The 19,912-nt window shown below is 29.1% G+C and overlaps 1 protein-coding gene and 1 long non-coding RNA gene across 3 annotated transcripts in view; both read right to left on the reverse strand.

Moving 5' to 3' along the window:
- Window positions 1-8,025, reverse strand: part of LOC108761714 (putative fatty acyl-CoA reductase CG5065) — a 19,734-nt gene extending 11,709 nt beyond the window's left edge. Inside the window, exon 1 of one of the 2 annotated variants that reach the window (XM_018508411.1) lies at window positions 7,713-8,025. In XM_018508411.1, coding sequence (XP_018363913.1) covers window positions 7,713-7,785 — 73 coding nt within the window. In that variant the 5' untranslated portion in view covers window positions 7,786-8,025. Of the gene's footprint in view, window positions 1-5,223; window positions 5,296-7,712 lie in introns of those variants that run through there. The other variant, XM_018508412.1, reaches the window with a different exon arrangement.
- Window positions 8,026-9,101: 1,076 nt separating this feature from the next.
- LOC108761716 (uncharacterized) lies at window positions 9,102-15,829 on the reverse strand. Its single transcript, XR_001940136.1, has 3 exons — window positions 15,745-15,829; window positions 12,967-13,103; window positions 9,102-9,301 (listed from the first exon to the last, which is right to left on the reverse strand). It is a non-coding gene; the product is annotated as an uncharacterized LOC108761716 (long non-coding RNA).
- Between the last annotated feature and the right edge of the window lie 4,083 nt (window positions 15,830-19,912).

A 19,912-nucleotide genomic window follows, 5' to 3' on the forward strand; every position in this document is an offset into this window, starting at 1 on the left:
CTCTCTCCTCCCCCTCCTCGCCCCCCTCTCTGCGCGCGCGCGCGCGTGGTGTGTGTATACAGGGTGTTTTAGAACATTAGAGATAAACTTCAGAGGATAGTAGATCTCACCAAAAGAAACAATTTTTATAATAAGGAACTTGTATACTTCGATGCATTTTTAAGGAATTATACGTTCTTATTCAGACCGGTTGTGAAGTACGTAATTGATCGCATAGCAGCGTCGCGCGTATAATATTAATCCATATTTTCGCTATTTTAGTAAAAATGTTTCTTATTAATCTATTTTTGTTTTTTTTTTGTAAAAATATAATTTTAAAAAACGTGAATTATACACAGACTTCTTATAGAATTTTAGGGACAAACTTCATCTCATGAAGTTTGTCCCTAAAATCTTGAAACACTCTGTATATTATTATAATATTGTATATAATGTAATAATATATGTTTTGTAGATTGCATGGATACCTCAAAATTGTAATAAATTGCAATAAATATTTTGATCAAAGTATTTAGAAAATTTAACGATACGAGCGTTCGAACTGATACCGCACTTTCTGCCTGAGAAATAGAGCGCACACACTAAAGAACTAGCAGTCAAAACTGGAAAAGTCACTTGGACAAAATCTTGTCTTATCGTTACATGTCGTAGGGTCTGTCAGAACGGACTGAAAGCAAATACGTTGTCGACGTTGGCTTTATCCCTGTTACACGGCTGACCGCACGGTCATTCCCGAGCCTTTCTTCATTTCGCCTTCGTCCAGTGCTAGTGTCCAGTAAATGAAGGCTCGAGGGCGGTAGCGAGTTCTCAAGGTCTCGCATTCTCTCTTACTTTCCCCCCCAGGTAGATGTAGCAGTGATGGAACTAAGTGAATTGACTTTTCTCAATTGCATTACACTGAGATTTTATTTTCGTTCATGTATCGAATTTACGTATTATACTTACATACGTGATAATTCCCTAGATTAAACGTCACTAGATAATTTATATTCAAGCTCATCGCAACGCTATTAATCCATATATTTATTAATTCACATGTAAAAGTAATTTGAATTCTATTTGAGATTCATGATATCGCTAACTATTGCGGACATAAGAAGAACATTACACCACCGCGGATTGGGACTTCCCAATGATTCCGTGACCTTACAGCGTACTTGAAATGTCACGAGTGATGATTAAGGCCGCTTCGTCACTTTTGTGTGTGTGTGTTGAAAAAATATTTCTTACAAAATTTAAGAGAGTTTGTAGGTTTATATTTAATAAGGAAATAGACCAAGTCGCCCTTCTTCCTATTTCGACGAGTTTTTTATGTTATATACATCAATTTTAGAATATTTTTTAGTAAGTATTCTTATAAACGTTAAGGGGATGAAACATTCCTTTAAAAACGGGCTTTAAATGTTCGCACAACGTATTTTAAACGATAAGAGATACACAAAAATATTTTAAAGAAACTTTCATGATTTTAAAGGTACTTTATAATGGAATATTCACATTTTTCAGAAATGTTATAGGGTAGGATCGGATATTATCAACACTGTAGGTAATATAAGCACCTTTTATATTTCTGTAACGGTTGGTACTAGTAGTGCCAACTGTTGTAAAAAGATGCATCTGTCTTCGTGACATTCCAATATGCTGCCAAGTTTGATCTAAATTTATGTACTTCAGATTTTTATCATATTAAATAAATAGGTACGTTATTTTATTTCTTACGTTTTTTCCCCTAACTTCATAAGGTCCCCAATCTACATTGAGATAAGATATTTTGTTCTGCATATTAATATTTGTAAAGTAAACAATATTCTAACTTCATAAAGTCCCGAGACCATTACTGATTTATTAGACACGGAAGTTTTTCGAATAGGTATGCGTGATCATGTACTATGAGCATCTTTTCATTATTCCTTATCGTACATTGAAAAAAGTCTGACGAGGAGTCAACCACTATGGCAATCAGTGTACATTTCTTTAGAAATATATTGCGACAGTGGTTTTCAAAAATATTTATTCATGAATTTTTTATGATTATTTCACGAATATTTATATTCTTTCAAATAAAATATAACAAAGAAAATTCCGATAAATAATCCTTACCCCGGCAGTGCTGGAGTGATAGTCGAACTTGATCGATATCGATTAATAGTACAGACTTTTTTAATTTTAAATTAAAATTGTCGATAATAGTGACACATCATTAATATTCATTTCTTACATTACTGTTCTGTCTCACTTAAACGTATACATCTGTCGTCGTCTAACATATTGCAACGCCATTTCTTGCAAAATTGAGCACCTACTGCCAGACACAATTATTGCTTTTTTTACCATTTTGAGTCATTGTTAAACATACGTATATACGTAATTTGTAGATCAATATAAATCTTCTTTTTAAACTTTTAATCTTAAAATTTAAAATAAAACTTCAAGTAAACATAACTTCGCAAAAAATAGTCGTATTTAAAAGTTTTTTTCATTCTCGAAGGTAAAATCTATACTTTAAGAAATTTTTGAAAAATTTTGAATTTATCCTTATGGTACGTTTCCACTGAGCACGTCACGCGTCGCGTCATGAAAGAGAGAAAGAGATAAGATTATATAAATACACAACCCCTCTCTTTCTCTCCTTCGACGACGCGACGCGTGACGCGCTCAGTGGAAACTCAGCCTTACTCTTGCCTGCCGTCTTTTCTAAAATAAGAACATCCCTAGCAGCACAATTCATTGGCGAAACGTTGCTTAAACATTGGCGTACATTGGGTATATAGTGGACCAATGTTGCGCCGATGAATTGCACTGCTAGGAATGTTAATTAAGTCTCCAAAAAATTATATATAGTTCGATGCATTTTATGGAGTAATGAATTTCTTTTGCTAATGTCATGATAATTGAGCCGTTTATTTTGAAAGTGACCTAAATCCATTTAAAAAAAAAAATGTTTATGACAGCTAATTTCAAGTTGTACACGCTACTACAAAGGTCAACAACAAAACGTTGAAAAATGGACTTAGGCCACTTTCAAAATAAACGGCTCAATTATTTAAAAGTATGGACTTTGTTTTCGCAAATTAAAAAAAAAGTTTTGTATGATTTTCGTTGTGGATAATTATCATTATCATTATTGTCTGATGCGTACCACGAGGAGGTAATTGAACTAAAATAATTAGACAATAAGAATTTTACTGGATCGTACAATTAAAAATTCATCAAAAAGAAATAGAACTACTCTCGGTAATCTAAAGGCTTGGGCCGTTCGTACGGAATACAAGAGGTCCGGATTCGACTCCCGGTCAAGGTAATATTTTTTGCAATAAGTTTTTTATAGTTTTTTAGCATATTAACATTTTTTTAACAGAGTGTCTAATTGAGCATCAAATTATTAAAATTGCTTGTCAATTTAATTCGTGACATTAGTAAGCAGTACTTTAATTGCGTTTATAAGTCCGGAAAACCAATTCGGTGTACAGTTTGAATGATATATATGCAGGTATATATATATATATTATAGTATATATAGTTATTCAGATTGAATTATTTAAGCATTAAATAGTTAGCTTTGATTGTTATGACATTACTTCTATTTCTTATTGGTGAATTTTAAAAATGATAACTTTGACGTTATTACCTCTGCAAAAAGTTTTTTTTTAATTTACAAGGCTAAAGTCCATATTTCATGATGACTATCATAACGTTTGCAAAAAAAAGTTCATTGTACTCCATAGAGTGCGTCAAATTATGTATATAATTTTTTGAAGATGTAACACGTTTTTATTTTGAAAAAGACGAGTGAAAATAAGAATAAATTCAAAATTAATCAAAAGCTTCTTAAAGTGTAGATTTTAATGGCTTCTGCACATTGGACGTGGAAATATTTGTTGCGTGGCAAAATGCGATGTAGTAACCAATAAACATGTTGGGAAAATAAGCTTATAAGCCACTGCTTTTGTCGCACGGTAAACGTTTCCGCGTCCAGTGTGTAGAAGAATTACTTTGAGAATTATACCTATTTACTTGAAGTTATATAAAATTTGTATGTGTGTGTAACTTTGTTTATGCGATAATTTTGTTAATAGATGTATTTGAATATATACTTCTTTTTTTTAGATAAGTTTTCTTATTTATAACAGGCGAATTGTAATAATGTATTTTCTACTGTTTTTCAAAAAGAACTACCCAGAAAGAGAGTTTTTCAACGAACATAAATCAAGTAAATATAAATACAGTTGAGATTTTAGAACGAGGAAATAGAGATACAACAGAGATTTTGGAACTGTCACAAAACAACAGCGTAGATGCCATAGAAAAGTAGAGTAAAAATGCAAAAGCTGAGTTGACGTTACATCGTCCTAAGACAATTTCTGAATATGAACAAATATTGAAAAGAATGGAGAAGAATTGGTTGCGAAGTGAAAGGAAGCAGAAGAATGGCGATAAAGTTACAGAAAACGAAAATAAAATTGAAGAGAGATTGCAACAGGAAGTACGATCGATGACACAAGTGAATGCTATGAATAAGCTATTTAATGAAGATCTGATTAAAATTTTGACTATTGTTAATAAAAAAATACCACATTAGAATAACGATACATTAATCAAAACTTATTGCTTAAAAATATATAAAATTAATAAGGAGCATTCAGCCACAACGCTAGATGTGTTATGCTAAAGTCATATATTTCAAAATTGATAATAAATTAGATAGACGTTTCGGTCAAAATTTGACCATCTTCAGTGCAATCATATAAAAAAAGTTGTTACAATACAAAAAAAGGAAACAACATTAGATAAATTTCCTATGTCCACGTGAAAATCGATATGCATGTCTTTTTGCAAGTTTAAGTCAAATACGAATTACATAATTACTCATTCAACTACAATGACGTAAAACAACTTCTGTCAAAAATGTGATGTGTCTTATACGTGCCACAATGTATTTTATACTCTGATATACATTTCATTTATAGATTAGCATCATTACGACAATGCGAGAATAAAAGTTGTGATTTTAAATTTAACGAAGTAAGATTCTTATCGGTACGTGCGAATATCCTTCCGTATGCCAGGTTGAAACTTTCAGTCTTGTTTTTACACGTGATTCCCTAATACTGTCAGAAAATTTTAAAATTTTTTTAAAAAACCAGAATCGAATCTTATTGATTTATATATGTCAATTACATTTTATATTGCAATAAAGTTTTATTCAAAATTTAAGAAATATACCACGTATTTGTGCACAATCTTGAATAGAGTGAGATAACACACTGGTATGACCGGTAATTTCTCTGTTAACAAAACTTGGAATATATATGCACGACAATTGCTGACTAAATGTTTTCACACAACGCGGAAGAAGCAGATATTATGTTTAGCATGATGACAAGGAAGGAAGTGGAAGGCCAACTAGAGGGGATAGAAACTTATTATTTTGGAGGAGTTATAATTGGTAGATAAATCTCAGGAAATCGTTCTGTATTATTTTGCTTGTTTAAACTTATATTTTGTCTCTTTATGTGTATCATTTCTGAGACTAATTTTTTATAATGCCTTGGTTCGGAGTCCATAATGATGGTCAAATTTTGACCGAAACGTCTACCTAATTTATTATCAATTTTGAAATATATGACTTTAGCATAACACATCTAGCGTTGTGACTGAATGCTCCTTATTAATTTTATATATTTTTAAATTTAAGCCACTTAAAATACTATTGTTTATTGCTTAAAATTTGCTTGCGAATCGCATGGATATCAAGAATTATGTTAAATAATTTTTCATTGCCTTCTCTTCGAACTCTAAATCGTCATATAGAAAATTTAAAGTTTATACTGATACTTGTAATGAAATATTTGAATTTGTGAAATTCAAAGTAGTTCAATTTAAAAGTAATCTAGATAAAGATTGCATTGTTATCGTGGATGAGTATAATACTTGGAAAGTTTTTTTATTGTATACGTCAACAGATATAAATCTTGGTGAATCCACAATCTAGCAACTGAGAATAAAACACAAATGAATATTCATCGTCAAAAACTCGCTTTAACTCTCAAGTCACTTAAGAGGTCTGTTTTCTGTGGCTGAACTAGTGTACACTTTTAGAATTTAAAATGAGATAGATATACGTTTGATATTTTACATGGCAGAGTCAAGCGTCGAGCGTCAGAGCATAAACAGTAATATGTTTAATAATTTTACTGAAATTGAATTTAATGTACAAGATACATTAATAGAGGAATCTTATAGTTTACACTATATAATGTAAATAAATATAAATTTTCAGCATTATATGTTAGGATAGTAGTGTATATCAGAATATAACCTCTCATAATTTACCATTTTGCGCCAAGAAGTTGTGCAGAAGATTATTGCGCAGGAGTCTTAGAGATTCAAACTTCTGCGCGATAATGTTCTGCGTAGATGTTCGACGCTTGACGCTTGCATGTAATGGTACCTTAACACATGTACATTGGCTTCCTTTGTTTTTTGTTGCTTTTGATTTTTTTTCTCCTTACAATGGATGGATTCGAATAAGAAAATCCGAATACACATACCTATCCAAATAGAACAGTAAGTCACGATAACGTCAAAATGATCTAATCGGAAATGATTAAAAAATGACTTTTAATGATCATTTTAGAATAATTTTGACATCATTTTGATATTATAATGACTTGTTGTTCTGCTTGGGTATTTCTCGAAAAAAATTACACTTATTCCACATTTGACTTTGCTAAAGATTTTTTAACTTTTGACTCTCCTAAAGTCCTACAAATCTTCCATCTTATGTTAACGTTATTCGCTGTTGTTTTGAACAAAAGTACATTATATCATTATCTTCCGAATTGCCTCCACAGAAGATTACTTTCTCAGCAATAGTGGATGCGATGGCTAATAAAATTGAATTGTTGTATTTGACAGCATCTATTCTGACAGTACACCAGAGTTGTACAAATGATTTCTTCGTATTATAACAAGTACTGGCACAAACGAAAGTCTTATTACAACAGTGATAAAGAAAAATCTGAGTTCAAAAAGGATTTTGAAATATTCAAGATCAAAGTATTCAAGAAATACACAAGACTAAAACAGCGAAATTTTTTGATATTTCTGCATATAAATGTAAATTGTCAAATAACTGTAGCTGTAATAAACCTCTGACTTCCTGCATTTGTCCATGCTTCATATCTATTGACTGTAAATGTAAAAAAAATCGCAAAATTTTTTCCTTTTATAGAGCGAAAATTCTCTTTGATCAAAGAATTTTGTTATACTTGGAAAGATCGATTCTGTAGATGCACTTAAAACTGCGAGACTTCGAGTTTTATTGTTCTTGATTCCCTTGATTACGTTATTGTACTTTTTTGGAATTGTAATGATTAAGTGCATAATATTGACCATGTTAGTGTATTACTGTCAGTTGACTACCAATACTGAAAATCTATAGTTCTCGTTACGTATACTATACTGTACTGACAACTAGCACTAATATATAAACACGGCCATCATGTACGACTAATAATAATTGTCTGATAAAGTCTGTCCATTGTTAATTTTACTACAATACTATGAATCAAGAAATTCAACAGGTTATCAGCCCAGTAAGAAAAGATACATCTGTATTATGTTTTTCTTCTTTTTCTATCTAAAATAACAATCTTTATCTCGATGATTATCTTTTTTACATATAGAATATGTGAAATGCTTTTCTTTACCTTTCTTAAAACAAGCAGAAGCAAAGTAATCTTCTTTATTACTAGAGCCCAGATTAAGGTTTTGAGATCGCATCAATCGTAGCTAGCTCTCACTGCACCTCATCCCCCATCGCCGTGGCGCCGTCGCTCCCCGCGTCGCCCAAGAATCCACTGCATCCACGCATACGATTTCCATGCGAGGTTTAGTTTTTCTTTCTTCGGATCAGTTAAAATTTGGAACTGCAGTACCTAGGAACACAGCTCATAATCTGCGTAATACTTATATAATACCAACAAGATCAAGAGTAAAATAGATTGGATAAAGACAATTAAAAATCCAGAGTGTAAAGATAAGGAAAAACTTACAAAAAACCCTATAATCTTGATTACAGCTCCATAGATGCATATCAACCCGAATAGAGACCAGACAAGTAATGAGAGAAAAATAACAAGCCAAAAGACAATAATCAGCTAAAGAATAATGGTAAACAGATGCTAAGACAATGTATGCGAAAGCACATGCAACTGTATAGAGAGAAATCCAATCTAAATGTGAAAAGATATGAGATAATTATTTAATAATCAATACATTAAAAATGTAATAATTTCAATTTCATGCAGAAGACCAGGCAATCCACCCGCCATAAGAGATCATAATGGCTCGCTCCGATAATACGCATGCGGGAATATATCATCGGGATCAGCAGTTAATGTGTGATTATTCATCTGCTTGTTCTGTATGAAGGACTAGTAAAGTTTGAGGAGACACTTTAATCTAAGCGGAATGTCTTCTATAATATTATTGGCCTTATTACAGATAAACGGATTAATGTGTTTGTCATTATATGCACGAGAAATTAGTGCAGTAATCACAACGTCGACATATTCCATATTTGATTCTAAATACAAGTCAGATATAGATGCTCCTGCGATTATTATGGATATTTTTCGAAATTTGTTCTCTCTGCAAAATTTGTATTCTCTGCACTCTGTCAACGTGTCACTATATTCCTGTCGCCCAGACGAGTACAGCATACAATAAAGCTGGTCTGGCACACATCTTATACATATAAAAGAATCTTATTTCAGAGATAGAGAATTTTTTTAATTGATGAAAGGCTGTACAGATCTCAGCAAAACATATAATTTATTGAGACCATTGAAGATTGCCGGACTTTACCAGAGAATGAAATAAAGAATGATCCCAAGATATCTGACTTGTGGATTATTGTACTTGTTAGATATTGTATTAAAATTCGAAATTTTTATCAATGGAGGTTCTAATGTGTTTGCGGGTGAAATTGATTGTCTCTGTAGATAATAATATAGATAATTAAGACGCCCTAACAATGATAATAATATAGATAATAAAGACTCCCTAACAATAAAAATAATAAGATAGAAGGCAATAGGAGTCGGACGCGGAAATTAGTGCGCAAAATAATAATAAACTAAAAAGCCAATTTAATACATTCGAAGTCTTCGCGTGCTTACACGTTACGGCTCATTTTAAGCCTTCTTCAGAAAGCATAGAACAACGTCGTAGAAGTGCTTCAAATTGCGTAGGTATATCGAATTAGTCGTACCTTCCCCGTGGAAATTCGAGTCACCTACAAAACAATATAATATGCATCATTCACAGACGGTTGGAACACTATATGAAAAAGAAGTCTAGATGTGTCGATAACTAAACAAACTTATCTTTTTAAAAAAGGTAAAAAAGGCATTAAAAGTACGCGCTCTTCGAAAAAAGTATTATCTTTATTAATTTATATATAACAAAATATGACCTAAATGACATGCTACGTATTTTTATATTCTCATTGAAAGTTTTTCTATTCCAACCCAAATAATAGCTTTAATTTTCTTTCAAAAATTATTATATCAAAAAATTTACTTTATTTAAATCAAGTCATAGCCAACAATTGGCGCCAAGTTAAATTTCATAAAATTTTATATATTATTCATATAAAAAATTTAATATCAAGAACTGGTGCCAAGTTAAAACCCCATACTAAATTAAAGAATATAACGTAAGTAATGGGTTTAATTTTTATACCTACCACTAATAAAACCTAAGTATATATATCGTCGTGTTCTTATTGAATGATCTTCCTATTTTAATTTAAGTGATTTCAATTTTTCTTAAAAGAAATTATATCACAATCACAAACATAAAATACAAAGAGCATTCAGCCGTGCGCGCGGTGTTTTTTGCGAATGTTATATATTTAAAATTCGCAAAAAACATCTTGCACGTAACTGAATGCTCTTTGTATTTTATGTTTTTTGCGAATGTTATATATTTAAAATTCGCAAAAAACACCTTGCGCGTGGCTGAATGCTCTTTGTATTTTATGCTTTTTGCGAATGTTATATATTTAAAATTCGCAAAAAACACCTTGCGCGTGGCTGAATACTCTTTAGGATAAACTAGGGTATTATGGCCATACGGAAAAGATGGCCATAGGCCATAATTTCTCCAATAATTGATAAATAGTACATTTTATAGTCATTCTTAAAGATAATCAATATTTACAGTAATTCATATGAGTACACTGTTCAAAATAACAATATTATAAATATTATCTAATATTTTTTCTTTCGACTATCTGCAAAGTTTTGCACGTGTCTGTTAAAAACTGTTATAATGTCTAATAAATTACAGTTAAGCTGCCATAATCAACATTACATACACAATAAAGGTACGTAAATTGCAATGTGACGTATAATTAATACTTTTATTTTCACTATTTATTTATAAATACTATGGCTGTCTTAATATCATGGCCATCTTTTTCCTAAAAATCAGATAAGATGGCCAATGCATACTTTGTAATATTTTGATAAAATTAAAGTTCTGTTAAGTATTTTCTCTTTAATTTCTCTCTCTCGATAGTATTTTATCGTGATACATACAAGAAGTATTCACATAATGATCTGAACATGTGTTTATTAATTCTGAACATGTTCTTTCATTAATATTTGAATATTCTATGAAAATTCTTCTGTTATTCCGGAATATATCGCACATTGGAAATACAAATAGAACTTTTCAGGAATGATATAAGTGTTCACTGAAGAAAATTCAAGCAATTTTATATGGAAATTACATGTTTATGACTGGAAAATTACTTAAATATGATTGGAAATTTACGATAATTGTAAATTTCCAATTATATTTAGGTAATTTTCCAGTCATAAACATGTAATTTCCATGTAAAATTATACATAAATTTTTTTCAGTGTTGTTATATTTTCAGCGTTAGCTGAGAATATTTTTCGTTTAATTGCGAATATCGTAACATTCGTTATTATGATTTCTTATCCTTTTCTTTATACCGCTCTATTAAATTTAGAACCACCTTTTCTTATGTTGTTAACAAACATTTTAATATATAATCTTTTTCCATTCGCAATGTGATCTTTCTGATTATCTTCTTTTCTCACCGTGGCACCGCCCGACAAAATAACTTGTCAAAATTTGTTCGAAAACTTATCAGAATTTATCCGAAATTTTGTTCGAATTAATCCGAAAATTTGTCAGAATTATATTAACATTGGAAAGTTTTTGTAGGAATTCATTAGAAAATAATTTCGGAGAAATTTGGGAATATATATTTTTCGATCAATTTCTATCATTTCCGAGGATTCATTTTACGGATTTGGAGGAAATTTTGGAGATAATATTTTTTGTATATTTTTGATACATTCTGTGAAATATTTCGGGCTTTTTCTGTAGTTACTACTTAATTTCTATAGTTATATAACTTCAATGTAACTGTTGGCAACAACGTGACTGAATAGTAATTGGATAATAATTACTATTATTGGCAGATAATTTACTGTATTAACTAATTATGTGATAATAATATTGTAAGTCCGTACCGACATTTTTTCATATTTGACTTGAAAATATTTCACACAAACGACACGTACATTCGCGTGCGTGTATATATTGTGCAAATTCTAATCTATATATTTATATTTAATTGTAAAAATTGAACATTTTACATTACAAAATACTAATAGATTTTCGAAAATCTAATTGATATTAGTCAAATCAAATTAACACTAATAGATTCTCATGAAAATCGCTATGAAATAGTTACTATTTATAATTACTATTTATTCCAATAGTAAACTATTCACGATTCTAATAGTAATGAATGGTAAATGCTTTGAATTGTAACTAGTTCAATATTGAAGCGAATAGTAATTTGTAATTTTTCCTAAAAATTTTCGCTCCAATAATATAAACTACTTACGATAACTTATGAATAATCATATTTCTCAATAGTTACTTTCTATACGAGCAGAACATGAGCCATATCTCGGAATCATGCGTTTGACTCGCAGGTTGCGCCTCTGCGCATATATATATATCCGCGAAATAAAGTTATCTAACCCGTGTCCTTCCATATCCCCTCCTTTTCAATCCTTTCTCTTGCCAAATAAACGTAAATAAAATTCTCGGGGTTTGGACATAACACTGAGCATAACATGATATCATATTATACTGATAAAATGTCGTTAGAAATCGAGTTTATCTACTTGCACTGCATGACAACAAAAATACGGGAGAAATCGAGCACATATATGCTGCAGTCTCAAAAAATAATAACAAAATACAGCAAAAATACTGCGTGATCTGTCATAAAATAATGACAGAAACATACCAAATATTATATTACATATATTATAATAGATTATGGATAGTTTTTTTTCGTTTATCATCATACGATGTCGTTATAGGATTTGTCTCGTATTCTTATAGGCAAAACGCAAAACACGACTAATGAGAATAAATACAAATAAAATTCTCGGGGTTTGGACATAACATGTCATATTATACTGACAAAATGTCGTTAGAAATCGAGTTTATCTACTTGCACTGCATCATGACAAAAATACGGGAGAAATCGAGCACTAAAAATATGTATAGTATTTTTTCTATCACTTAATTTTTCCACAATTCCAATAGAAAATTCAGATACTAAACTAATTGCTTGAAATCCGAACAATTTTTTCAATGGAGAATTGTTTACTGACTGCTTGAAACATGAAATAAAAGTTAAATTTCTCTCTCTTATAAATTTATTTCTCAAATTATTAATAAATAAATTAAAAGGCACAATACTCCAATTTATTAAAAAGTTTCACAGCATTATGTTGTCACGGCACATCTTATACAATTTTTACTGTTAGTATCTGATATGACAAATCATGTTAGCAGACTTGGCTATATAGGATAATAATAAAAAAATCAACATACCTGTATGTTTTTACTAACTGCAGTGAATAATAACAGTTGATAAAATAAATTCCCGCACTAGACTGTTAATGCGTCGCAAACGATGAATGCTTTTATAGCAATGCATATCCTTATGGCGCACGAAGTTGCGGTTAAACCTATGCATCATGTACATTTATTAATGTGAGTTGTTGCATTATTTTAAAAAGTTATAGGACATTTCGAAAATACTTATAACTTTTAAATATGGTATCTAAAAGATGTCTTAATAACGTCTTTAATGCTCGTTTCTATCAATATAGATTATATAAGTAACTTTAATCTCGGTTCAATTTACTCTTTATCTCTTTTTCTACTTCTTAGATCTAGAAAAACATAAAGAATTAGTTGGACCGAGATTTAAAGTAAACTACATTGATATATGTAGAAACGGACATATAAGATGTCCTATATCCGATGTTGATGCATATATGCTGTCTGAAATTGTATTCCACATGTCAATTAAAAAAGAGAAATCATATGCTCTTTTAAAAAACTAAAAAAAATTCTGAAAAATACTATAACATATGTAGAATATAATACAATAAAGGAGATTTTAGGATCGCAGGAGATTTTGGGATTCACTCGTAAACAAATATTTTTTCAAAAACGAGAGAAAAATTGGAATTTCAAACAAATCATTACAAAACAAATAAATTTTTAAGATACTTCTATTTACATATAATTTAATGTATTATTGATTGATTATTTATTAGCGGTTGTAAAAAAGTTTCGTTTATTTTATAAAAGAAACGAAAAAAAAATATAAATAAAAATTTTAAAATAGGAAATATTTACGATCGCTAGCTAATTAAACAGTAATACACTGTAAAATTATATGTAAAAGGAAATATCTTTAAAAAAATCTACTTGTTTTATATTATGATTTTGCTGAAATTCTAATTTTGTTTTGAAAAAAATATTCATTTACGAGTGGATCCTTCTGCAATCTTAAAATTTCCCTTATGATATCACATTTTACATGTATTGAAATTTTGTGAGAATTTTTTTTAGATTTTTAAAAGTAGATATAATTTTTCATTTACACTCATTTAAAAATAAAAAATTAATTTTTTTCATATTACTAAATTTTTCTTGCTAAAATTAACTTTTTTATCTAATCTAAACATCCTAAAAAATTCATGTCTATAAAAATTTTGTGTATTTTGTAATTTTAGTTTACAAGTAACAAAAAAAACTTCTTTAAACGACTATACCTGTAATATCTTGGATGCAAGGCACGTAATATTTATTTTTTTGGCCTTTAACATTACATGTATAATACACGTCTTCATGATCATTTAAAAAGTCCCAAGCAGTTTCATTTTTAGGTGGACTCCTGACGTGAAATGTGCCACATTATACAATGACTCACAAAACTGATCGATGATAAACATAGTTACTTCTTTCTTTATTTTCTTGAAAATTCATAAATAAAGATATATTTATAGCATGAAGATTAGAGATGTTTCTTTATATATATGTTATATTAATATTAAAAGGCCATTTTTTCTTTGATTACCTTCTTTGAATTAGACTATTAGACGTAAATAATCGTTTTGTACATTTAATCCACTTTGTGAGTCACAATATACTTTTTTATCTAATTAACTAGATAATATAAAATATATTATATAAGATATTATTTTATATTGCAAAAAGTTATAAAAGAAAAGAGAGAAGATGCTGTTAAGTAAATAAATTGACGGATGTTGACTTTTGTATAGCTCATTTCCTCAAAAACGTATTTTTAGAAAATGATGTTGACGTATATTATTAAATTTGACTTTAAATAAGCTTTACTTTCATTTACAAAATTTTACAAAATTCTCAAAAACATTAAAGAAAAATATAACATTTCCAAAAAATCTAAATATATCATTATAAAGTGCTTTTAAAATCATAAAAGTTTTATTGAACACATTTGTATATCTTTTATCGTTTCGATAATACGCTTACATCATTGAAATGATCTTACGTAAAACTGGTTTTTTTCGATCTGTACTACACATATCCAAAACTTATCAATTCGTAAAAGAATACTTGAATCTGTTTCTTGTAAGGCTTATTATCTAATCGCAAATCTCGTGCACAATGATATTAAATTAATTTTTTAGTTGAGTTTGAAATTCTTATAAAAAATTTGGATGAACAATTAATATAACCGAATTGTTTGAATTATAAATTCGAAAAATATATAATTTTCAAATTTATATCTACAATTTTTCAAGAACGATGTCAGCGTATACTTATCCTTCAAAAGATATTAGACAAAAAAAATGTTTACTTATTATTAGACATAACTTTGTAATAGAATTAACCTTTCTCTATGATTGTATGGTCAAATATCAAATATCAAACGATCACGTATCAAACAGTATTAATAATTAACTAGAGAAGAGAGTAAAAAAACTGCGAATTTATAAGGGAAAATTTAAATTAAAGTCAACGATCATATTTATCAATTATTATATATAGAAGTCTTTATTCAAAGGAGAGACTCCAATTATTTGACTTTCAATTATAATAATTAACATTAATATAACAATATAAAAATAAAATATCAATATTAATAATGTTAAATAAGGAACAAAATCCTTATATATGCGTACCGTTCGTAATTATCCGCTGCAAGCGGGGGCAATGTCAAATCGGGTTCTGTTTTTTAGTTTATTTAACTTTTCCCTTAGGAATTCGTAATTCCCCTACTCTTTTCCACATTAAAAACATCTAAAAATAATATGAAATAAAATGATTTACCTTAAATAGTATTATATGGTCACACGTATTATAGTGCGATACTGAGAATATATCGGACTATCGTTAGGTGCTAGAAGTGAGAGGTTATCACTACTCTAATATACTGCTATGTACTGTAATAGTATCGTTCGTGTTCACTTCGTGTTCGCAATTCCCCTCACTCTCCCCTACTAAATTCTGGAAAAAAAAACATAAGTTCGGAATTTTCCCACTCTCCTATTAATTTAAAAGAAAAAAAAAACAAGTTATTCATATAATTAAACTATATATCATTTCTTAGTAAATATTTTATCTTCGCGAAGAAATCTCCATCAATAAATTTATAAGTATTCAGATTTCTTTTTTATTTTTCGAAGACGAACTAATATCAAGCTTTTTATAGTTAAAGATTAAAAAAGGAGCATACAGCCAATACGTTGGTTGTTTATTGCGATGTAATATATTTAAAATAATCTTTACCAATTGAAAATCATAAACGTTTCGACCGATATTCGGCCTTCAGTATATTCTACTACAATTATTAAGTCGGAAATTAAGTAAAAAATTCAATTGAAATAAAAGAATCTTTTTATAATTATTTTTATCTTCAATAACACGCATGCACGCACGCACGCACGAACGCATATATAAATGAAATATATGCTAAGAATTCTTCCCTGGTAGCAAGCTGACGTCAAAATGACGACAAAATGACGTAGCTTGCTACCTGGGTTCTTTGTTTAAAATTGTTCTGCATTAATAAATATATATACACACACACATATATATAGGGTGTCCTGAAAGTTTTTGCCAATCACTTTTGTGTAGATAGAGCGGACTAAACTGAGTCGAAAAGTGCTCTACCATTTTGCAATTTTTACAATTATTAACAAGATATTACTAAAAATTGCCAAATATTGGGTCTTGAATAATTTTTTATTCAAATACTATCAACTTTATAGAAAAGCTGCAAGAGACAAAAATCATTTATTTTCTTCTCATAAAGTTCTGAGAATTTTTTAAGAATTTTTTCAGAATTTTTTAATACCGTATTTTCTCATGTTGGTAAAAATAAAAAAATACAGTACTAAAAAGTTAATAAAAAATTCTTAAAAAATTCTCAGAACTTTATGAAAAGAAAATTAATGATTTTTATCTCTTGCAGTTTTTCTGTAAAGTTGATAGTATTTGAGTAAAAAATTATTCAAGACCAATATTTGGCAAGGTTTAGTAATTAATATCTTGTTAACTATTGCGAAAATTGCAAAATAGTAGAAAACTTTTCGATTCAGTTTGATCCGCTCTATCTATACAAAAGCGATTGGCAAAAACTTTTGAGGCACTCTGTATATATATATAAATCGATCAAATTTCAAAACCATTTGATAACTCACGAATCAAACGAATGTTCTCAGAGTACATAACTTCATTAATTTATGCTATTCAGCATAAATACGGAAAAACATCAATTTATTCTGAGATATGATCAATTTATAATCCATTTTTAACGAAAATATAAACCACTGGAATAACAATCTTCAAGTATGAATAAACTTTGAAGCTATTTAATGACTTGAAAAAATGTTCTGTGTCCGTAGAATTATTTCAATTTACATCATAATAGAGTAACCAGAATAAGTTGTGATATGAACAAAGATTAACTTATTGCGATGTATAGTATAGTGAAAGGATAAACTTGCATGATCTTTGGCTTCTGACGTCACAAAACTAATACTATATGTTGCAGTGAGGAGCCGAACGCTTTAGGCGCTTTCAAGAAAAAGGAGAAGAAAGTATTGATTTACGATTAATAAATATTAATTTGTAAAAAAAAAACAATATGAATGATTTATCTCTCACAAAGGAACGAGCTATATATATTGCAAAAGTAATATCAAAAGTTGCCAGTCAAAGCATCACACATTTGGAATAGATATTTTATATAATAGTCTTATGATTCTATGGATTCTCTCTGTATCCAACTTGAGCTGAACATGTTTGATCATTTTAATTTAAAGATATCATGAAATAGACTTTTATCACTTATTACGATTATTTACTGACTGTCAGTGAGGATAAGAATATAGTTTTCGTCCGTTTTTACAATTATTTCAAAGCGATCTCATCATTTCATTTTATCCAAATTGTCTTTATTTATATAGAAATAGCACTACGTAACAAAAATCAACATGTCATTTCTCATCATTATTGTGTTTTTACCAGGGAAAACAATGTTATATAAATGGACATATTTTATATATAACTATATATAATTATATATGAAACATTTTTTCCCGGGTAATCATTTCTGACGATTCGATATGGCCGTAATGATTACTCAAAAGCTTTAACTGTTTATAAAAGTAACTTATTATTTTCAAAAATAACAATTAAGAATTAAAAAGAGCATAAAATAGAAACGTGCACGCGGTTTGTATTATTTTGTTAAATAAATTAGACTAGCGTCATTAAATAAATGTTAATTAAATTAAAAAGAATTAAACCGGTTTTAGTTCTTCTTTCGACTGCATTTTATAACAGTAGTTCGATATTGGTCTTTATCTATTAATTCTGTCTTTATTTTACTATAAACTATCGTACTTATTTTGTTCATAACATTGTAATTTTTCTAAAAAATATATTTATGAATTATTGTAATTCTATTTCGAAAAAGATAATTTTAACAAAATGTAATAATCAAAAAATGCAAATATTTTCGTCGATTTTCCGATTTTTTCATAGTAACAAGCTTAAACTATGAAAGAAATACAGCAATATATGTGCATAATTTATATAAAAAGCTTTAAATCGTTTAAATTTCTCTCTCTCTCTCTCTCTCTACCACTATTTACCCTGCATATATGTATACTTGATTCTTCATAAAGGTATAGCAAGAATACATTAATTTTATGTTTTATTTATTTCTTATAATTCTTACCTTATATGGATCAGTAAAAAAATTCATGCCCAATTTATTATTCAAAGATCAAACAGCTGCAATTTTGTTAAAAATAAATGAAATTTAAATTTAAAAAAAGGGTTTTAAAGCTTGAAATCTCTACTTTCGAATAGTTATTATATTTTTTGAGAGTTTATGTGAGTTTTGTAATTTTTACATATAGAAAACTACGAGCTGAAAAAAAGAAAAATTTTCTTTTCACTTTGTAAGTTTGTAGCATGCTAAAAAAAATTTAAGAAAATTTTCGACTCTTTATCGTAAAAGTTTGAAGTTTTCCCTATAAAATCGTTTTTTTAATGTTCCTACGATTTTTTGTTACTAAGAGAAGAGAGTTGTTGTAAATTAAATAAAATGAATATTTTGATTTTGATTGCTCATAACTCCATCAAAACCATCACAATTAAAAAAAATAGATTCTTAAATTCTCTCATCAGATAGAGTAAGATTTTGATTTTATTTTATTTTTAATAAAAATAGCAGCTGTTTGAATAATAAATCGGACACGAACTTTTGCACTGATCCAATAACTTCCTTTATAGTTTAAAATTTATGTTCGTTAATTATTAATATTGACTTTCTATAAATATATATATATATATATATATATAGTATATATTATAACGTGTGTGTGTGTGTGTGTAAGGGTGTACAAAAAGATCTCTTAAATGTCTTGAAAAGTAAACATTTCTAAGGAAAATGTTTCATACACAAATATTTTAAGGTTTAAAATGATCTATTTACTGATCGTAATTTGCCTTGGATGGCGCCACCAAGGTCAGGTAAAGATCAAATCAATTTTTTTAAATGAAATACCCTATTTTTATTTCAGATCTAATAGTTGGTGTTAAGAGCTCTTGAAAACACTACAATAAAGCTTCTTTTTAATCAGTACTTTTCGAGTTATAAGATTTGAAAGTTACAATGTCGGCATTAGCATTACCTAAGGTTTATTCTGTGTTATCTTTGATTGTAAAATATTTACTTAAAATACTAATGCTGAACAGGAGCGTATCCCTTTTAAGGTGGTTGTATCGTATAGGAGCGACCTGTAAGGGAGGCAATCTCCTGAAGCACCAGCGCATGAGGGCACCGTACGGTGGTGAAAAAAAATTACTGTTAAAAAATTGCTGCAGATCGCAATTTTTTAACAATAATTTTTATTTCCCTACAGTAATTTTTAATTCTCCATAGTAATTTTATTTCCTCACTGTGCGCCGGTATTTGAGAATG

The sequence above is a fragment of the Trachymyrmex cornetzi genome, unplaced genomic scaffold, assembly GCF_001594075.2.
Source record: "Trachymyrmex cornetzi isolate Tcor2-1 unplaced genomic scaffold, Tcor1.1 scaffold26, whole genome shotgun sequence".
NCBI lineage: Eukaryota > Metazoa > Arthropoda > Insecta > Hymenoptera > Formicidae > Trachymyrmex > Trachymyrmex cornetzi.